The 19581-nt window shown below is 45.7% G+C and overlaps 1 protein-coding gene across 1 annotated transcript; it reads right to left on the reverse strand.

Moving 5' to 3' along the window:
• Window positions 1-923: 923 nt before the first annotated feature.
• On the reverse strand, window positions 924-10087 carry PROKR1 (prokineticin receptor 1). The gene is made up of 2 exons (XM_045828771.1): window positions 9615-10087; window positions 924-1620 (listed from the first exon to the last, which is right to left on the reverse strand). Exons 1-2 carry the CDS (start codon window positions 10085-10087, stop codon window positions 924-926), a joined length of 1170 nt encoding a protein of 389 aa, XP_045684727.1.
• Between the last annotated feature and the right edge of the window lie 9494 nt (window positions 10088-19581).

A 19581-nucleotide genomic window follows, 5' to 3' on the forward strand; every position in this document is an offset into this window, starting at 1 on the left:
TGGGAGCAGTACCACCCTCAGACCCAGAGAACCTGAGCCCCTCCCCAGAGCCCCACACACTTCAAAGGTTCTCTACCTGTACCCCTCCCATTGAGGGTCAGAAGACCAGTAAGCCAAGGGGACATATCCATTCTGAGCCCAGGCTTTTCCATCTTGACTTGCTCCAGGTACCCAGAACCCCTTAGTTCCTTGTACAAATGGCTTCCAGGGTCTCTGTGGCTTCTTCCTCAGGTTCATCCTCATAATGATGGGCTTCACCACCTATGGACACAGCCCTAGGCCTGAGGGTGGCCATGGGGCAGTATGCAGGAAGAGGGTCTGGACACAACTTGGCCATGCATACTGAGTTGTCCATGTGCATGCACGTAGGGCTCCTCACAGTGAGATCAGGACAGGAATGAGAAGAGAAGGATTGAAGAAAGAACTGGGAGACTGTTTTGTATTCTTGCTCCAACTCCACAAATGCTAGGAGTGAAATGAAGCCTAAGAACAATCCCAGAGATGGGTTACATCAGAGTCTGATGAGTAGCTGAGATTGTCCAGAAAGACCCTCATCCTACAAGTGCCACAGTCTAGATGGCTACTCAGGTTCCCCTCTGGGGCCTCCTTAGTCCAGGCTGCCCCAACATTTTTCTTAGCTTAATCCCTATTTCTTTTTGCCTATCATATGCCATCAACATATATAGGTTTTACCATTGCCTACTCTTTGCACAAATTAGATGTTCAGTGAATGTCGGTCACTGGTGATAGTGTCTAGTCACCTCAGTTTTAGAAAATCTAAGCTCCTTGAACACAATATTTCCATAGTTGTCCATTTGCTCTGCCCTCTGAGGCAAACCAAGAGTTCTTGGTTAACAGCGTGTATCTAAGCACACCCGTCAATGTCCCAAAGGTCCTGTTTAAACGTTGAAAGGTCCCCTGGGTTATTTTAGCCTGATGCAGTCCACCTCTTCCGTGGCGGGCACCCCCACGGTTTTGAGATCAAGGTCCGCGCTGGACTTGCTCCCATTATAAGAAGACTTCCAGTGGAGCAGCACGATCCTCTTGAAGTACTTGATGGTGTTGTTCTTGACGGTCACGAAGCACAGGGTGTTGATCATGCTGTTGCTCATGGCGATGCACTCCACGATGTAGAAGGCCGTGAGGTAGTGCCTCTCCTTCACGAACACCGTGGGGAAGAAGTCGCGCACGATGGTGAAGCCGTAGAAGGGCGCCCAGCACAGCACGTAGGCCATGAGGATGCACATGAGCACCAGGACTGTCTTCCGGCGGCAGCGCAGCCGCTTCCGGATCTGCTCCGTCTGGAAACCAGGTACGGCCTTGAACCAGAGTTCCTGTGAGATCCTAGCATAGCACAGGGTCATGGCGACCACGGGGCCCACGAACTCGATGCCGAAGATGAAGAGAAAGTAGGACTTGTAGTAGATCTGCTGGTCTACCGGCCAGATCTGGCCGCAGAAGATCTTCTCCTGGTTCTTGACGATGATGAGAACCGTTTCAGTTGTGAAGTAGGCTGAAGGGATGGCGATGAGGACGGACACCGCCCACACCAAGGCAATCAAGCCCGTGGCTGTTTGATACTTCATCCGGGGTCTCAAGGGGTGGACGATGACCAGATATCTAGGACAGTAACACAAACGGGTCAACCACTGTGACAAGGAAGTGCTGGATGATGATATTTTTTGCAACTGAATGGTGTGTATGGAGGAAAAACACAATGGTATATGGGCCTTCTAGAAAGGCATACTTGAATTCAAACCCCAGTTCCACCCTATACTAGCTGTTGCAACCTCAAACAAGTTTCGTTTAATCTCTCTGAATCTCAGTTTTCTTATCTGCAAAAGTTTTTGTTTTTAAGGACTGAATATACTAATGTATACACAATTCCTGGCATGTACTCAATAAATGGCATATAATCAATAAATGGTAACTATTATTATTAAATGCAGCAATAGTGCCTCCCCTCAGTTTCTAGCCTGGCATTATTCCCAGCTTCTTCCTGTTTTCAGAACCATTCATCCTCATTACCCCATAGTTTAGAGCTAAAAGGGCCTGATAATTTCATAGACTCATCACTGGGAGAACTTGCCCTTTTTAGTGAGAGCAGTGGGCAAAGTTTTGTATTCATGCCACACTTTTAAAAATATTGCTCTGCATGCAAAGAGGGAGGGAAAGTATGCAATCATTTATTTTCCTTTGTAGGTGGAAAAATAGAGGTCGGCAAGAGATGAGTGACTTTCTCGATGTCATATACCATAGGACCCTTGATAGAAAACGTTGAACCCTATCTCACATGGTTGATGTGAACATCAATTGAGAATATATATAAATGTATTTTTTTTAACCACAAAGCATCAGGCAGTAAAAGATACTACTTTTGTTAAAAAGAAAAAAGAAAAGAAAAAAAAAGCAGTGCTGTTACCACAGTGGTCCAGGAGCACAGAGAGAGTGCTTTCTGGGGGATGTGAATCGTGTGTGTGGAATGAAAGCCTCCTTCCCAGTGAGAGTGCACGCACTTATGCAGGGAGGTTTGATTTCCTGGAAGACTTTCTGGTCTGGCAGGGGGTGGAGGTTGGAGAAAGAAAAAGATAAGAAGGGAGGTGGGAGGGAAATGACTAGTCAAGGTGGAAATAAACACATTTTCACATGCTCAAAGCTTATTCCAGGTACAGCCAAGAGCAAATGTGACAGAGGTATGAGGAGTTCTGTTTTTTTTGAAACCAATCCCTTTGAGGTGGCCATCTCTCTTAGAATTTTGACAGTAAGAGTAGGTTCATTCTTATTTTTTCCCCTTCTGATTATATTATTGCCATTTCTGTACATTTCTCTGCCCCCCCCCCCAACCCAAGCAGCCAGCTCCACGGAGTGTCATATGGAGAGCTGACTGGAGTGAGAGTCCTGCTGTCTTACAGCTCTCAGAGGACAGATGGAGCTGGCTAGGCCGGGTCCACCAGCCCCAACCCTTGGTGCTCTTGCCAATCTCTGAGTGCTGAAGGGTGGGATGGCAGAGTCTGCAGGGTGCTGGCTGTGCTTCTGTCGGTGCACATGTATGTGTGGGCCCTTCATAAATGCCACGGGGTTCCTGCTACAACGAGGGCACAAACCTTGCTCTGACTTATGGCAAAAACTAAGAATTGAGTGTTTTGGCTCTCACTGGCTCTTTCCCTCTCTATCTACCCCATCATGTTCTGTTGATTACTTTGTCAAAGAGTATTACTATATTCATACTTGTTCAGTAGATGAATATTTACTATACAGTTCTAGTCCTTCTTTGCCCAATCATAACTTCCTAAGTCTTTATAATGTTTCAAAGTCAGTGTTTTTTTTTAATGAGCAAATGAAGAAAATGCTGATCTAGGAGTTGGAAGACCAAGAATTTAATCCCAGTTTTTCCCCCTTGTTACGTGAATTTGAGCCATTTTTCTTAGCCCTGTGGTCTCAATTTCCTCATCCATAACATGGGAATATCACTGCTTCACCATCCTTACAGAGATACTGTGAGGCTCCAATCAGACATTGTATGTAAACAACAATAGGCTATTAATACACAAGAAACTGTTAGCATCCTAAAATGTATTTTTCAGAGCTCTTCTGTAAACATAGCAATTTCCTTTCACCTGCTTTTGGCAAATACTGCATTTCTATTTTATTGGACCTATTTTATTGATTCCATTTAGTTTCACATCAAAACAAACCTTCAGCATAATCTGTGACTACCCAGCAGATAGTTGCTTCATCCTGGCTTTCTCTGACATCACCTTAAGTCCATCCCCAGGCTTAGCACCAAGAACTGCACAAGAGGCCTTCCAAATACATGTGCCAATAAGCAAACTGCAGAAATTGTTTTAAGGATTGCCACCAGCCTTGGCTATGCTAGAATCAAAACTTGGAACTGTAGTATTAATACTTTTTTATATATGTAAAGCAACTCACAATTTGCAGAACCTTTTCAAATCCACTTTCTCATTAGAGTGGGTAAGAAAGCAAAGACACCCATTTTACTGATGAGCAAACTGAGGTCTGGAGAGGCTAAATAGCCTGTTGAAAGCCACATAGCTGGAAATTGACAGAACCATGATGCAGACCCATCCATACCTTGCTCCAAATACAGTGGGCTCTAAAATATTCCAGTTGTCCCTTCCTTTTCCAACCAGAGCAAGCAAAACCCCTTCCTCCAACCTCCTCCTGGCATCCTAACAGTCCTTGTCTTTTTTCTCCATCACAGTTGGTTTCTACCTATTGATGTTCCAAGAAGGAGTCAGGCAACTGGCAGCTACTATTCTCTGCCTATAAGTATGCCCTTGGCTTGCCCCGTGTGTCCACCACTACAATGGCTCAGGTCCAGATTCACTTAGGGAAACATTTCCCAGAGAACAAAGAATGAAGGCTGCTAGAAAAAGAAATGTCCAGGCAGTGATTGTGTGATGATAGTGAGCTGGGTGATTAAACAAAGAGCATCGGGCTCTCGCTCTGTCTCCAGGACCCAGCCCCATGTAAAACCATGGAAGTAGAGGTTGCAGCAGCTACTAGGCTGGTCATGGGATGGGCAGGGATTGCATAACTTGCGCCTGGGACAACCAGCTCCAACCAGTTAGCTCACGGGGAGCATTTGTTCTACTTAGGACTGAGTGTGATTACTCATGCCACACTCAGAAGACTGCTGCCAATGGGCAGGCAAAATGATCAGCTTCCTCTGGATTTGGAGTAAAAGAAGGGAGGGTCCCCCAAAGCCCCATGTGCTCTGGGATATGAGGGATACACTTCAAGGACAGTGCAGGTGTCTCAGAATCAAAGAAGAAACCCAGGTGTGGAGGACCAGGGTCTTCTGTTGATCTTTTTCAGTTTCCTGTTGCCATCAGGTCTGACTCCCCGTGCCTAGATGTTGAGACCTTCTGGATTATGACCCTATTCTCTGCTTATGAGTATGTCCTTGGAGTATGGCTTGGGGTATGAGTATTTCTTGCCCCGTGTGTCCACCACTACAATGGCTCAGGTCCAGATCCTTGGGCCATTTCTGATCTCTACTTTCCACATGTTCCTTGCCTCTTCTCACATACCTCTGCAAAGAACCTCATAGCTCAAGCATTCCCACTTTTAGGCTATTGCAAACACTGTTCCTCTTGGAAAATCTTTCCTCTACTTTGCTGATCACCACGTGCTGAAAGCCCATTAAAAGCCTCCCTCCTCCATGAAGCTTCCTCTGACTATTCAGGTACATGATGATCTCACTCTTTTCTAAATTTCATTTAAAATTTATCCTTTACTTTATCCTTTAACTGTGTCATACATGTTAGCTCACTCCCTGTCTCTCCTGACCCCGCTCTAAGTGCTAAGCTCCCAAGAGCAGGGCTCATTGTCTTACTTCTTTAATAAGCTTTTGTTGTCTGTGAATTCTGGGCACCTAGGATTTTAGTGAAACTTCACTCTCAGCAGTGCCTGGCACTATGCAAATAGAAATGTAGCCAGCCCTGGTGACAGTTTCAAAAAGATTATAACCTTTTTTGGAAAACAAGACATAAATGTGTTTACCCTGCATGAGACTGGGAGACAGCCTGGAGCTCAATAATGAAAGGCTGCAAAAAGTGGGCGAAAGGGTTTGAGGCATGTATTGTAAACAACAAAGTTATTGGAGGTCTTTAGAGCCAGCCAGGGGAGACAGACAAGACAGAAGATTAATCCAGCTACAGTCTCGCTTTCCCTCGGGCCACGGGGCCCTTCTCACTATTCCTAGAACCCATCAGGTTTGTTCCTGTCTCGGGCCATTGCACTTATAGTTCTCTTTATCTGCAATGCATTTTCCTGATCTTCACAAGGCTGGCTTTTTCCCCCCTTTTCCATCCATTCAGAAGTGGGTTCAAATGTCTTTTCCTCAGAGACACTTGTCCTGCCTGACTCCACACCTAGTAGTTCCCACCCTCAGACTTGACGTTTTTGTGTTTGTTCTTGTTTGTTTGTTCTTATTCAGAGTCTTTCTCACACTCTAACATTACCTTTCTTGTTTGTTTGCCTGACTGTTAGCTCTCTCCATCCAGCAGATGTAAGCTCCATGAAAGCAAGGAGTTTCTCTTATTCACCATCATATCATCAATGGTAGGAATAATATCTGTCATGTGTAGCCACTCTGTGAAAATGCATTGTATGAATGAATGAATGAATGAACGAATATTTAGGGTGGATGACGAGGGGATTATGGTTGGCAGACAGCAAAGCCAAGAAACACAGAAGGCCAAGAGGAGACTATGATAGCCCAGCCCTGAGTGAACTGGAGAGAGAGTGGTGAGTATTGGGAGGGAGTGGTGAGTATTGGCAGGACCTGGAAATGGAATGAATGCTGGAGAAAGAGAGAGCATGGCCAGGACAGAGGGGACTTGCTAGTTTAGATGCCTGGGAGAACCAAGAAACCAATAACAGAAACAGAGAAGTTCAGGGAGGTAGGAGAGTAATAGTTCTGTTCTGCTATATCTTGATAGCTGTGTTTCTTAGAAATCTTGTATTATTATTTTTTAAGTCACATAATTTAAAAATTACTTTAATGAAAAACAAAGAGGTCAGCCAATCAGAAATATTCATTTGCTTATCTTTTTCTTTTGGTTGCCATTCCTTTAAGGGTAATTCAAGAATTATGATTTCTACTGTTTATTTAGCATTTACTCTTTTTTAAAAGGACTTTAAAAAATATTAATTTATTTATTTTTAGAGAGGAGAAGGGAGGAAGAGAGGGAAACATCAATGTGTGGTTACCCCTCGCATGCCCCCTTCTGGGGACCTGGCCCACAACCCAGGCATGTGTCCTAGACTGGGAATCGAACCAGTAACCGTTTGGTTAGCAGGCCAGCACTCAATTCACTGAGTCATACCAGCCAGGGCAGTGTTTACTCTGTTTTAAACATTGTTCAAACAGTTGTTTAAACAATTGAACAATGTTTAAAACAGTAATTAATTATTATTATTTATTTATTTATTTATTATTATTTAATCCTCAAAGCAACTTAATACATTAGGTTTTCTTTCCTTTTCTTTTAAGATTTTTAAAAATTTATTTATTTCTAGAGAAAGGAGAAGGGAGGGAGACAGAGAGGGAGAGAAATATCAATGTGTGGTTGCCTCTCATGCACTTCCAACTGGGGACCCCAACTGGCCCACATCCCAGGCATGTGCTCTGATTGGGAATCAAACCAGCGACCCTTTGGTTCCTAGGTTGGCACCTAATCCACTAAGCCACACCAGCCAGGGCACATTAGGTTTTCTTATTATTCCATTTTTATATATGAGAAAGCTGAGGGAGAGTAAAAGCAAATAACTAATATAGAGCCCTATAGCTAATAGGTGGTACACCAGGAATTTAAACCCAAGCAGAATAACTGCTGACATTATTTTCCTACACAAATTTTCTTTTAAAAAGTATTTTTATAATCATAGGTATACTGTTATATCAAGATAAAAATTAGTTGCTCAAAACTAAATAAATCAAACCTAAAAATCACTGATGACACCTTGAACAACACACAAGACCACATAATAATCAATAAGATCCTAGAGCACAAAATCGAAATCAGATAGTAAAAACACATGAAAATAAAAACAATTTGAAGCAAAGCTCACAGACATCAATAAAGGAACTTAATGCATGGAGCAGCTGGTCAGCTGGCCAAGGTCGTGAGCTGGCTCTGTGCAGGCAACAGTGCTTTCCTCTGGGTTGGGGTGTGAGTGTGCATTCACAACCCCACTTTGAACAACAGCAGTCTCCATGATGCATTGCACGTTCCCCAGCTAATCTTTCTTATTGCATTTAAGTTGCACTATATACACTCACACTGCAGTAGAAATACCTGCAGTGTTTCAGACAAGCAGAGTTTGGTATGAAGGTAGGATAAGGGCTTGCAGGAATTCAGTAGGTTGGCACAGATCTCACCCCTTACATTTAAAATAACCCAGTACCCATTAGCTTATCCTTGTTTTCCTCCCCCTTGAAGCCATTCCCTACTACAGCGTTACACCTTTGAAGAAGAGGGAGCTCACATGATAGAATGGATCTCACCCAGAGACCAGGGTCCCACCCCACAGCAGGCACCTACCTACCCCACTGTGAGTGGCTGAGAACACCCCTTGTGAAAAGATGTCTTGCTAGAACGAAACTTCAGGTAATGACTCTGTATGCTTTGTCTTACTGATGTGCTAAGAAAGATGGTGGCAGCTTCTGCTGGCAGAAAAGGTCAACAATGAGGTCCCTTGAGCTCTCCTTTCACAGCTATGAAGGGCACTTAGAGGGCAGACACCCAGCTTGACTGTCCCCCTCCTGCTCCTTCTTTAAGTCCACTCATCATGGTCCATGCCTATATGGACAAAATGCTGTGGCTCTCTGTGACTCATGTGGAAGACCCTGGCCAAAAAGAAGGGGCCATCTGCAGGGATGACACCTCTAAGCATCTTCTATGGGTGACAGACCAAAGGCTATTAAGCTGCTAACTTGCTGACATCATCCTTCCCTGGAGAAAGGAGGTCAAGGCTCCACCCCACTGTGGTTTTAAAACCTGGTTTCTTTACAAGCCCCTTTCCTCAGGAGTGGTACTTTCCAGGTTACTGTGTTCCTGACTGTACTGCCCATGGCTCCAGAAAACAGGCTCTATTTGCTGTGCCACCCCCAGGACATTGTCCTGGGGTGTCCTGAGTGTGAGGGCAGGCTGAACTCTGCCAGAGCCTTGAGGCCATGGAACAGGGAGAACATCTGTGCTTCAGGCTCTCTGGGTTGAGGGAGAGAGACTAGCTGTTCAGATCCAAGTACATAGAGGCCTGATTTGACCCTCAAGGTGACTGTCTCTACCCTGTACACAACAAGGTGCTTTGTGATGTGAACCCAACTCTGCGCAGAGGGGCTGGCACAGACTGTCCCCAGGTAACCAAAAACCACCCTGGGCATTAGCACAGGTGATTATACCAAATGAAAAGATTAAACATAACATCAGAAATACTTGCAAAGGCTGCTATTGTTGATTTTATTTACCATCCCTAGAAATAGGTCTTCTATACTGCTGCTCGCAAATACATGTAAAGGGGCAAACCGACTAATGCAATGACAAAAAAAGAGTAAGCATATGTTTCCTTTTTTTTTTTTCAAAACAAATCCCTTAATCTTATTTTAAAAATCAACTGGTGGGTGGGGTGGTAAGGGATCACATTTTAGTAGAGGAAGTCTTGATAAGATAGAAATCTACACTAAGATATCCTAGTTGACTCAAGAGGTACCTGCCTAACTTAAGCTTGTCCCTCCATACCGCTCATCAGTCTGTCTCCAGACCTTGAACAGATACCACATCTAGGAGCAGGTCCTTCACAGAGGATCCAAAGCCTTTCCGCTGCCCAACTCAAGGGGATGCTGCTACCTCCTGCCTGCCCACAGCTGGAAATCTAGAACTCTTCTCACTGTTCAGTAAATGCGCTAACTTTTGATACTACCCTTGATCTTAGCCAGAAGTCCAACAAGTGGTGGGACCAACTTTTGAGGGACCCTTATGCATCCACATCCATGGCAAATACAGGTATGTCATATCAATCACAAATGAAATGAATAATTCCAATGTCCCTCCCTTTATTGTCCCTGCTGTCCCCTCACTCACCTGTCGATGGCGATAGCCAGCAGGGCATTGGTGGAAACGTAGAGAGAGACAGTACGCAGGTAGTTGACAGAGGCACACAGGACGTGGCCATGCTCCCAAGAGAGCTGGCGCACCACGTAGTAGTCCATCTCAAAGGGGCAGCAGACAATGGCCACCAGGAAATCAGAGATGGCCAGGTTGGCGATGAGTAGGTTGGTAAGATTGCGCAACTTCTTGTAGCGGGCCAGGGCAATGATGAAGATGAAGTTGCCAATGCCACAGACCAGCATGATGCCCACCAGGGCCATACCGATGACAATCTTGGCAGCAAAGAAAGTCTGAGAATTGGTCACATCCCCATCTTCATCCAAGGGCATATCATAGTCGCCATAGCTGAAGTTGAATAGGAAGGAAGCAGCTTGGGCGCTGCGGGGGTCAAGCACAGACAGGAAGCCGGTGGCATTCTCACCTGTGACTCCCATGGTGATCTTCATTTGGCGGGGTGATGCCTTGAGCAACACTGCTGGGTTTTCCTCTGGGACAAGGTCTAGGAAGCGGATGTCTCCTCTCTTGGCTGACACTTAGCTGTGCCTTAAGGAGTCAGAGTGTCCCTGCCAGCATCCTTGGGGTGCAGTACCCGAGCTCCATCCTAAGCCCTTAAAAGACAAACAAATAGTTGGCTACATATGTGAGTGAACCCGGACAAATTAAAAACCATCCTGTAACCTAAGCAGACCCATTAGCCAACTGCTCAGAGTGAACATTGGGTAATGGAGTGGAAATAAAGAAACCAGTGAGAGAAAAGAAATGATTAACGACCACATACCCACTCACTCAGGGAAGGTTGAATTGCTATAGAGACAATCAGGCACTGCCTCAGTTCATTTCCCTGCCACTGCAGACTCTGACATGTTGCCCTTTTTCTGAGAGATGAAAGTGGGGAGTGTGGGGAGGGTGAAGAACAGGAAAGTGACCTACCTGCTCCAAACCCCATTCTCTCTCCTGACAGCCTAAAACCTTGTCCTTGTGGAATGGTCCCATTCTATTGCTTAAAGGAAGTGATTCTGAACACTGTCAAAGAGGGAGGGATTGGAGATAACCCTGTCTGCTCTCCATGAGCTGGTCTCCCTCCTTCTGGCAACACACCCCTCTAAAATCACAGAGCCTGCCTAGCACCACCTTCCCCTCTCCTCACTGGGCTTTCTGTTCCCACATCCAAGTCTGCAGGGACCCTAGAAGCAAGGCACAGCGTTTACCAAGGCTTGACCCCAGGCAGAGGCTTCTGGGGGAAAGCCACAGCCTAATCAGGAATGGCATAGAAAGGGGACCCTGGAGCAAAACCCTTTCCTTGGCTTGTTGTAAATCCTGAGGTAAATGGCTTAAACACTCAGTGTTTCAGCATCCTCCAGGCAGGAGATCAATAATGTCTGTAAGCACAGAGTTCCCAGGAGAGGTAGGATGTTACACCCTAGAGTTGCAAGGAATTCAAGCCTCCTCAGTCAGCTGCAAAAAAGGGAGGAAAATCCTGACCCAGATGACTCTACCACACCACAAAATGGGGCCAGGGTGGGGTTAGAAGTGGAACGTGGGGGAGGTAGTCTTCTGCACCACTGGGGACAAAGAACAAGAGGAAGTCCCCCTGTCCCCTGCTCTCTTCCCGCAGCCCCAGTCCCTCACGGGGTCTGGAAACATCAGTCCAGGTTGCTGAGATGTAAGGAGAGGGCTGGCGTCTGCAGAGCACTGGAAATGTCCAGAAAACCAGGGACAGATAAGTACGGAAATCTGAGGTTCCTGGAAAAGGGAGTCAAGACGCCTGGGACTCCCAGGAAAGCCTGCTGCCCAGTTCCTCAAAGGCAAGACCTCTGGGGTTTGTCTTTGGGGCACCAGGGTTAAAGTCCCTCTGGTCGCCAGTGAAGTTCAGCCCATTCTTGTCTCTGTCCCCAGCTCCTCTCCTCCACTTTTCCCGGACTTTTCCCCCTTACTCTGAACCTTCAGTTGGATCCCTCAAGCCTCACCCTTTGCCCCTGTCAGGTGTCAGGAGCAGAACCAAGAGCCGAAAGGTCAGAGGGAACCAGGCTTGCAGCCCAGACAGGTGCGGCTGCAATCCCCGTGGGGCTGTGCATACGCCTTGCAGACCCCTCTGTTACCCGGAAGTCTCTAAGTCAGGGTTTTAAAACAAAGAGTAATAAAAACTTCTTGTGGGGCAGGGGTGTTATGAGATTTTAGGATGTGGGGAGAAACTGTCCTGCGATCTTTTCTCTTCAATTCTCATCTCTCACAGAAGAGCCCTAGTCCCACCCGGTGTCCTCTGGGGACCCTGCCTGTGAGCGCGGACTCCCTAGCCAGACCTTTCCCTCCCGCACCTGGAAGCCTGTCTTCGCAGTCCCTGCTGAGAAGCCCTCTCTAGCTCCCCACCTTGCCCTCCGAGCGTCGGAGGCTACACCCAAGGGCAGAAGGAGTGGGCAGACCGGCTCCCCCGAAGAAAAGAGCTCGAGTGAGAGTCTCTTGAAAAGCTCCCTCCCCACGCCAAAGCCCCTGCACCACGCAGCCCGATGCGGCGCGGAGTCCTTGGAGCATCTCCGCGGAGGGCGCTTCGTACCTGCGGCATTCGGGCGCCCCGCAGACCAGTCCGGGTTTCTTTATTCTGAGCCCGGGGACAAAAGCCGCTTCTCCCAGAAACCCGCAGAGAGAGGACAGGTCCCTTTTTCCTTCCTCCTCTTCTCCCGGCCCTTTTCTGGCTCTGGCGGGAGCTGCGCCGCGTGCAGCAGCGACAGATCCAAGGCAGTGCGGACCCGCTAGGCCACCCCAGTCCCGCGCCTGCCTAGCACGCACTGTCTCCGCCCCCCGGTGGCCAGGCGACACCCAGGGCACCGGCTGCCGGCTCCGGAAGGCGGGCTCAGGGTCCGGGCTCGCCACCAGGATACCTAGGAGTCTTCGCACGCGACTGGGGACCCTGGTGCTGACCCCGGGCAGCTCCCGAGTGTGACCCGGAGGGAGTCGGGCCAGGAGGGCTGCGCACGTTCCCGGGACTCAGTCTCCCGAGCCGGCGCCTCGGGCAGGAATGAGGCCCCCGTGCTCAGACTAGGGCTTGGCACGGATTCTGTGCGCCACAGGTGCCCATCTGGCAGGGCTGTGCCTGCCCCAGGCCCGGGACTTCTCGGCTGGCTCACCTGGTGCTGCCCAGCGCCTCCGCCGGAGTGGGCGCGTAAGGCATGCTTCGCTGGTGAGATTTCAAAGAACCGGGAGGAGCCTCCGCTCCTGCCCGTAACACCCCTTGCAGGACACGCTGGAACCCACCCAGACCTCGTTCCTTTGGGCGAGTCCGACTGGACACCGGGATCAGCTTCATTTCATCTGCTAGTACATCTGTGCAAGAGACACTTATCGAGAACTGCTTTTCCCAAAGCGGTGAAGTGGGGGAAGTGGGCAGCGCGGCTGCCGGAAAGAGGGAGCAGCGCCCCCACCCACCCGGGGTATCTGTTTAAGAAAAGGCTGTGGTGACCTGAGCTAACTCACGGGGCACAGATCTCCTTCAGAAGTCGGACCTCTCAAGGAGTCAAATACGGACTTACTCTAGGACTCAAGAGTTCCGCTTCTAAGAAAACGGAACGCGGGGACTAAGATACTTTACACCGGTGTTCACAGCAACATTATTCAAAATTGTAATAAGATGAAAAGAACCCAAATATCCATCAACTGATGAATGGAATTTTTAAAACGTGGTATATACATACATTAGGATATTTCTCATCCTTATAAAAGAAGGAAGTATAACAGGTGTTGGTGAGAACGCGGAGAAACTGAATCCCGTGTGCACTGGTGGTGGGAACATAGAATGACACAGCCACCGTGAAAGGCAGTGTGACACTTCCTCAAAAACTTAAAAAATAGAATTACCACATGAGCCTGAAACTTCATTTGGGAATATATACCCAAAATAATTGAAAGCAGTGTCTCAAAGAGATATTTGTATACTCATGTTCAAACAGCATTATTCATAATAGCCAAAGGGTGGAAGCACCCCAGATGTCCATCGACATAAATGGATAAGTAAAATGTAGTGTATATATGCAGTGGAATGTTATTCAGGCTTGAAGGAGAAAATGCTGGCATATGCTATAACATAGAGGACTCTTGAGGACCTTACGTTAAGTGAAATAAGCCAGTCACATGAAGACGATACTGCATGAGGGGCCTGGAGTAGTCACACTCATAGAGACAGAGCTAGAATGCGGGTTGGCAGGCAGGGGCTGGTGGGAGAAGGGAAGAGGGAGTTACTGTTTAAATTTTGCAAGATGAAAAGAGTTCTGGAGGTGGATGGTGGTGACGTCTGCACAACTATTGGAAGGTACTTAACTCACTGAACTATACTCTTGAAAGTGATTAACACTGTAAATATTATGTGTATTGGTACCTGCTATAATGTGGGTGAATCTTGAAAACATCATGTTAAGTGAAATAAGCCAGACACAAAAGGACAAATATGTGATTGCACAAACATGATGTGTGCAGAGTCGGAAAGGAGGAGGATGTGTGCCAGGAGAGGAGACCTGGGGAGTTGGTGTTTAATGCATACAGAGTTTCTATTCTGAATGATGAAAAGATTCTGGAAATGTATAGTGGTAATGGTTGCATGACACTGTGAATGCACTGATGTCATTACATTGTACACTTAAAATGATTAAAATGAGCTAGAACAGCTCAGACCTTCTTAGGAAGGCACCCAAGGCCAATTGTCCACAATGGAATGGGGGCTGCCTGGGATCTGAACATTTAGTCTGCTTTGCCACTATCAACTGTGTGACTTTAGGCAAGTCACATAACCTTTCTAGGGCACACTTCCTAATTTATGAAATAAATGATTTGACTTGCACTAAGTCACTGCCATATTCTAACACTTCACATAGTATCTTCCCTGGGTCCATATCCTTTATGGACACTTTGTCCTGTCATTTGCACAAGACTTCTGCCATTTGCAAAAATGCCACAGTCCTTTCACATCTCTGAGTCTCATGTACACTAAGACAAGGAACAGGATAGTGGTTAACAGCATAGCATACAGAGTCAGCTGCCTCCTTTCTAGCTAGTTCTGCACACAGGAGCGTAACCTTGGGTGGTATGGTAACCACAGCCTAGCTTTCCCACTTGTAAATTCCAGATGACAGTAGCTGCTACTGCATAAAGTTGTTATGAGGATTAAATAAGGTAAGACAGGTAAAATGCTTGGCACAATGCCTGGTGCTTCGTGGGTACCTGATAAATACCAGCTGTTACTATCACTCTGTGATTCTTTCCATGTCTTGCTTCATAAAATATTAACCAACCTTTGAGATCTTGTTCATGGTGTCATTTGTTCCAGAAAATATTCCTTGATTCTCCCAGTGCTTTTCACACATTTCTTTACTATTTGGGGTCTCAATTTAAATGCATTTTTGTGCACCAATTTCCTCTCCACCTTGCCCTGTTGCCTGAGGAAGAGCTATGTCTCATTCATTTTTGAATTCTCTTCTGTAATATTTCTCAAACTTGCCCAATGGTAAGAATTATCTGGGGTGCTCATTAAATGTACTGATTCTTTGGTCCCACCCCAAACCTAGACAAACAGGCCTAGTAATCTGGGTGTTTAACCAGCATCCCAGGCACTTTTTACTATTAAATTGGTTTAGGGATCTAGGGACTTAGGACAGACACTGGCACAAGAAGGACAAATGTTGATTTGTCATTTCACATAGCAAATGTCTTCTTGACTCTATCTCCACTCAAAAATAAAAAAAAACAAACAAAGCATAGACTGTGTTAGTTACCTGTTGCTGTATAACAAATAACCTCCAAACTTAATGCCCTACAAAAACAAACATGAAGTATCTCATAGGGTCTCTGCACATCAGGTGGCTCCAGGATCAGGGTCTGTTGAGACACTGGAGTCAAGCTGTCAGCTGGGGCTGCAGTCTCACCTGAAGGTGAAAGCAGGAGGAGGATCCATCTCCAGGCTCATTCCCAAGGTTGGATTCTCACAAGGGGCTGGGTCCTTTAGTCATATGAGTGTAGCTACAGGCTGCCTGAGGGACCTCACCACACGGTAGCTGACTCCCCCATCCCTTCTGTTATAAACTACTCACCGCGAAAAGCAGCACAAATGCATGAGGAACAAGAGGTGGAGATCACCCCTAACCCTAACCCTAACCCTAACCCTAACCCCTCAGAGGCTGGCTACCATGCGGACCTTAGAAAATTTCTTTTTCCTCTTTGAAGACCTGGCAAAGAAAGGTCCTTGAGGGTAACAATGAGGTGAGCCACAATGAAGAAGGGAGGCCCTGGATGACTTCTCGAGTTAAAGTCAGGAGGACATAACTGGGATAGTGTATTGGCCAAGGATCAGCATGAAGGCAATGAATAATGGACATAGACAACGTCTGGCAGGTTCTAAGCAACGCAGGCCCTATTGGGGACTTGGCCCCCATGAGTCAGTTTCTGCCAAAGGCTCCAGAGATCCTTTCATCTGAGAGGCCAACATCCACTGGGGCCCAGTTTGAATAGTTTGTCTCTGTGAGAGTTAAACTAGGACTACCTTGGATTATAGCAAAATCTGGAAGTAAAGGAGTTTAAGAAAAAAAGGAAGGAAATTTAAAACAAAATCAGTAACTCCAATGGTATAATTTTTTTCAAACTTATAGCCCCAGGGACACTTGGGAATTTTCCCTGTGACTATGGTCTGCTGCCATGAGAGGCAGAGGTGCCTTGCCTCTGCCCTTATAAACGAAGCCACAATATCTAAGGCCATCCCAGGGAGCTCTCACTGAACAAGAACAAAGAGCTCATTTGGAAAGCGCTTTCTGTGGAGATGTCCCTTATCCCTAAATAAAGCCCTTGGCCTACTGTGGATTTTTTTCTCCTATTCCACTGGAAGGAATCATCTCAAAGGCCCTTAGAATTCTCATGTTTTCATCATTTTATTCTATAATTAAGTCCCCTGGTTCAGACGTGGCAGTTTTTAACATCTTGGGTTTTTTTTCAGCCATGCAACTCCTGTGATGCTCTACTGTATAATACACAGAAACTGAGCTCAGGGAGGCATCCAGGGTCACTGAATGAGCATGCTTATGCAGAGAAAGGAGCACACAGGTACTCAAGAGGGAAGGTCTCTAGTCAAAGGGAACAGAGAGAGTTGACTTCAGAGCCCAGATTGGAATCCAAGTCTCCTGACTTTTAGAGCAGCCCTCCATCTCTGGCTGGCTGTACCCACAACACCTACTGCTGCTTGTTCTCAACTCACCCCTCTTTCCATGCTCTTTGGCTCCAGGGCCCGGCCATAATTCCTCCTGTCTGGCAAATGTATTATATCAGCTTATTTTCTGCATTCATCAGATTTGTTCTCCCAGCACACAATCTCATCCAGTGCCATGAAAAAAAGTCAAGGATTCCTGGAAGGTACCCAGAGCTGTCTCAGAACTCATCCTGCCTCCTATTCCAATTATCTCTCCAGCAATGGAGACAGCAGTGCCTGCCCAGCTTCCCAAAGCCCACTCAGCAGGTCCTTGCACTGCTCTCGGCTATTCCTCTCCACCTCCCCAAATACCTCTGGTGGAGATGTGAAGGAAGATTCCGAGAGCTACAGGAGCATGCCTTCATTCCTGATGGAAGCCCAAATACTTTAAAGGTGGCAACTGTTCATTAATGTCACTGATGTAATGCCATCCTTAACAAAGTCTTAACTAGTTGACAAAACTATTCCTATGTTTACCGGGAAGAATAAGCAGGGAGTAGCATACAAGATTTTTTTGGAGAACAGTTATAAGAGGACGTTTGATTTATTAATATAAAAATATGGAAGTTCAAGAAGAAGCAGGTAATGAGTCCGAGCATAAAGTAGGTGCACTGTCTTGGCATGAAGTCTGATAACTCAGTGTACTTGCCAATCTGGGATATTTTACAGGGGTTCAGGGATGGGAGAGGTCAGGACAGGAGTAGAGGTTCTGGTCTTCCTGACTAAGCCCCAAGTGAGGGGGCTATAGATGATGGGACTCTGGGAGACAGGAGGACAGTAGTGCTGTTTGGGGGCTCCCAATACAGGGTGGGGGGGGGGAAGGTCTTTTCTCCCTGTTTGGTTCTAAGGCAGCAAGAGCCCCATGGAATGTCACAGTCTCCTACCACCTTGCAGGCTCAGCTTCAGAAGCCCTGAGATGGGTCCTTTCCACTGACACAATGCAGTCTCAGGGGAAGTAGCACAGCCAGGCCCCCAGAAGTCTCTATGGGAGGATGTGTTAAGGATTTTGGGAGGAGAGGAAGAGGGTGAGAAGATTATTCAAGAAATTGAATGATAGTTTGAACTTGAACCCTCCAGAGATTCCCAGAGATAAGGGACTGAAATTTTTGCCTTATGCAGATGGTGGCAGGAGTTTTTGCCTTATGCAGATGGTGGCAGTTACATCTTTATGTGGGCCCACTGTACGCAGAAGCTAGGGAATCCTGGTGAAATGGCAGGTACAGGAAAATTAGTTAAAGACAAAGTAGCCCATATCAACTATGTCACTAAGTATAATACTTAAAGTTAGGAATTTAGTGATTAATAGCCATTATCTTATATTCCCTACTAATATTCTTTGATACAAATAGTTCACTTTTATAGTTTCTTCCAAGAAAAAATTAAAGGACTATTCATAACACTGTAAAAATAATAAGATGTTAGAAACCCCAAATCCATCAAAATTGGGTTAGGTATCTATTAGTTTCCTTGGGCCCCCATAACAAAATACCACAATCTAGCTGCCTTAAAACAACAGAAAATTATTCTTTCATCATTCTGGAGGCTACAGTGCAATCAGGGTGTCAGCAAGACCATGTTACCTCTGGGTCTCTGAGTAGAATCCTTCCTTGCCTCTTTGAGCTTCTCATGGTGGCCATCAATCTTTGCTGCTCTCTAGCTTGCAGCTGTGTCACTTCAATCTCTGCTTCTCTCATCACAGGTGTTCTCCTCCTGCGCCACTGTCTGCATGAGGCATTGTCCTGTTATAAGGACATTAGCCATGATGGATTATGGCCCATCCTAGTGACCATCTTAACTTGATCACAACTGCAAAGACCCTAGTTCTAAATAAGGTTTCATGGGAAGGTACTGGAGGTTAGAGTTCAACATCGCTTTTGAGAGGACACAATTTAGCCCATCACAAGCATATGGCATATTTATGTGACGGAACATACTGTGTAGCTATCAGAAATGGGACTGCCTAATGAATGAGGGTAGGAGAACACTGGGAAGGGAGACGGCTGGAAAGAGCCATTCAAAGGGCTTTGGGGTGCTGGTAATACTATTTTACTTGATCTGGTAGCTACTTGCATGGCTGCATTGAGTTGATAAACATTCATCCAGTTGTGTGGACTTATTTTTTAAGATATGCATTCATTATACTTGATTAGGATACAGTGCTATAAAATATATTGATTTATATGGAAAGATAGTCATGATATATGACTGAATGGAAAAATATCAGGTTGCAAAACCATATTGCAATATGACTCCATTTGGAGGAGAAATATATGCATACATCTATAGAAGAAAATGGAGAAACAAAGCTAATTTCTAACATTCAACTCAGTGTAGAGAAAATATAAGCGCTTTTTCTTTCATTTTAATTATTTCTCTTTTCTGATTTTTAAAAATGAATCTTTATTACTTGTATAATGCTTTAAATGAGAAAAGGGTGAGTTAATCAATAACAATGAATAGGAGATTTAAACAATTGGGAAAATGATTAATTTAAATCTTTTTCTCACACTATATTCTAAAATGCATATGGAAAGATTAAACAGTTAAATTCAAAAAAGTAAAAACTGAAAGAAAACATTGATAAAGATTTATCTGGTTTCAGAATAGTAAAGGCTTTACTAAGCCAGAAAGAAAGAAAGAAAGAAAGAAAGAAAGAAAGAAAGAAAGAGCAATAGAAGATAACCCAAAGGAAAATATAGATAGATTTTTCTACATTAAAGTTTA

The sequence above is a fragment of the Phyllostomus hastatus genome, unplaced genomic scaffold (assembly GCF_019186645.2).
Source record: "Phyllostomus hastatus isolate PE091 unplaced genomic scaffold, TTU_PhHast_1.1 phas_scaffold_78, whole genome shotgun sequence".
In the NCBI taxonomy this organism is placed as follows: domain Eukaryota; kingdom Metazoa; phylum Chordata; class Mammalia; order Chiroptera; family Phyllostomidae; genus Phyllostomus; species Phyllostomus hastatus.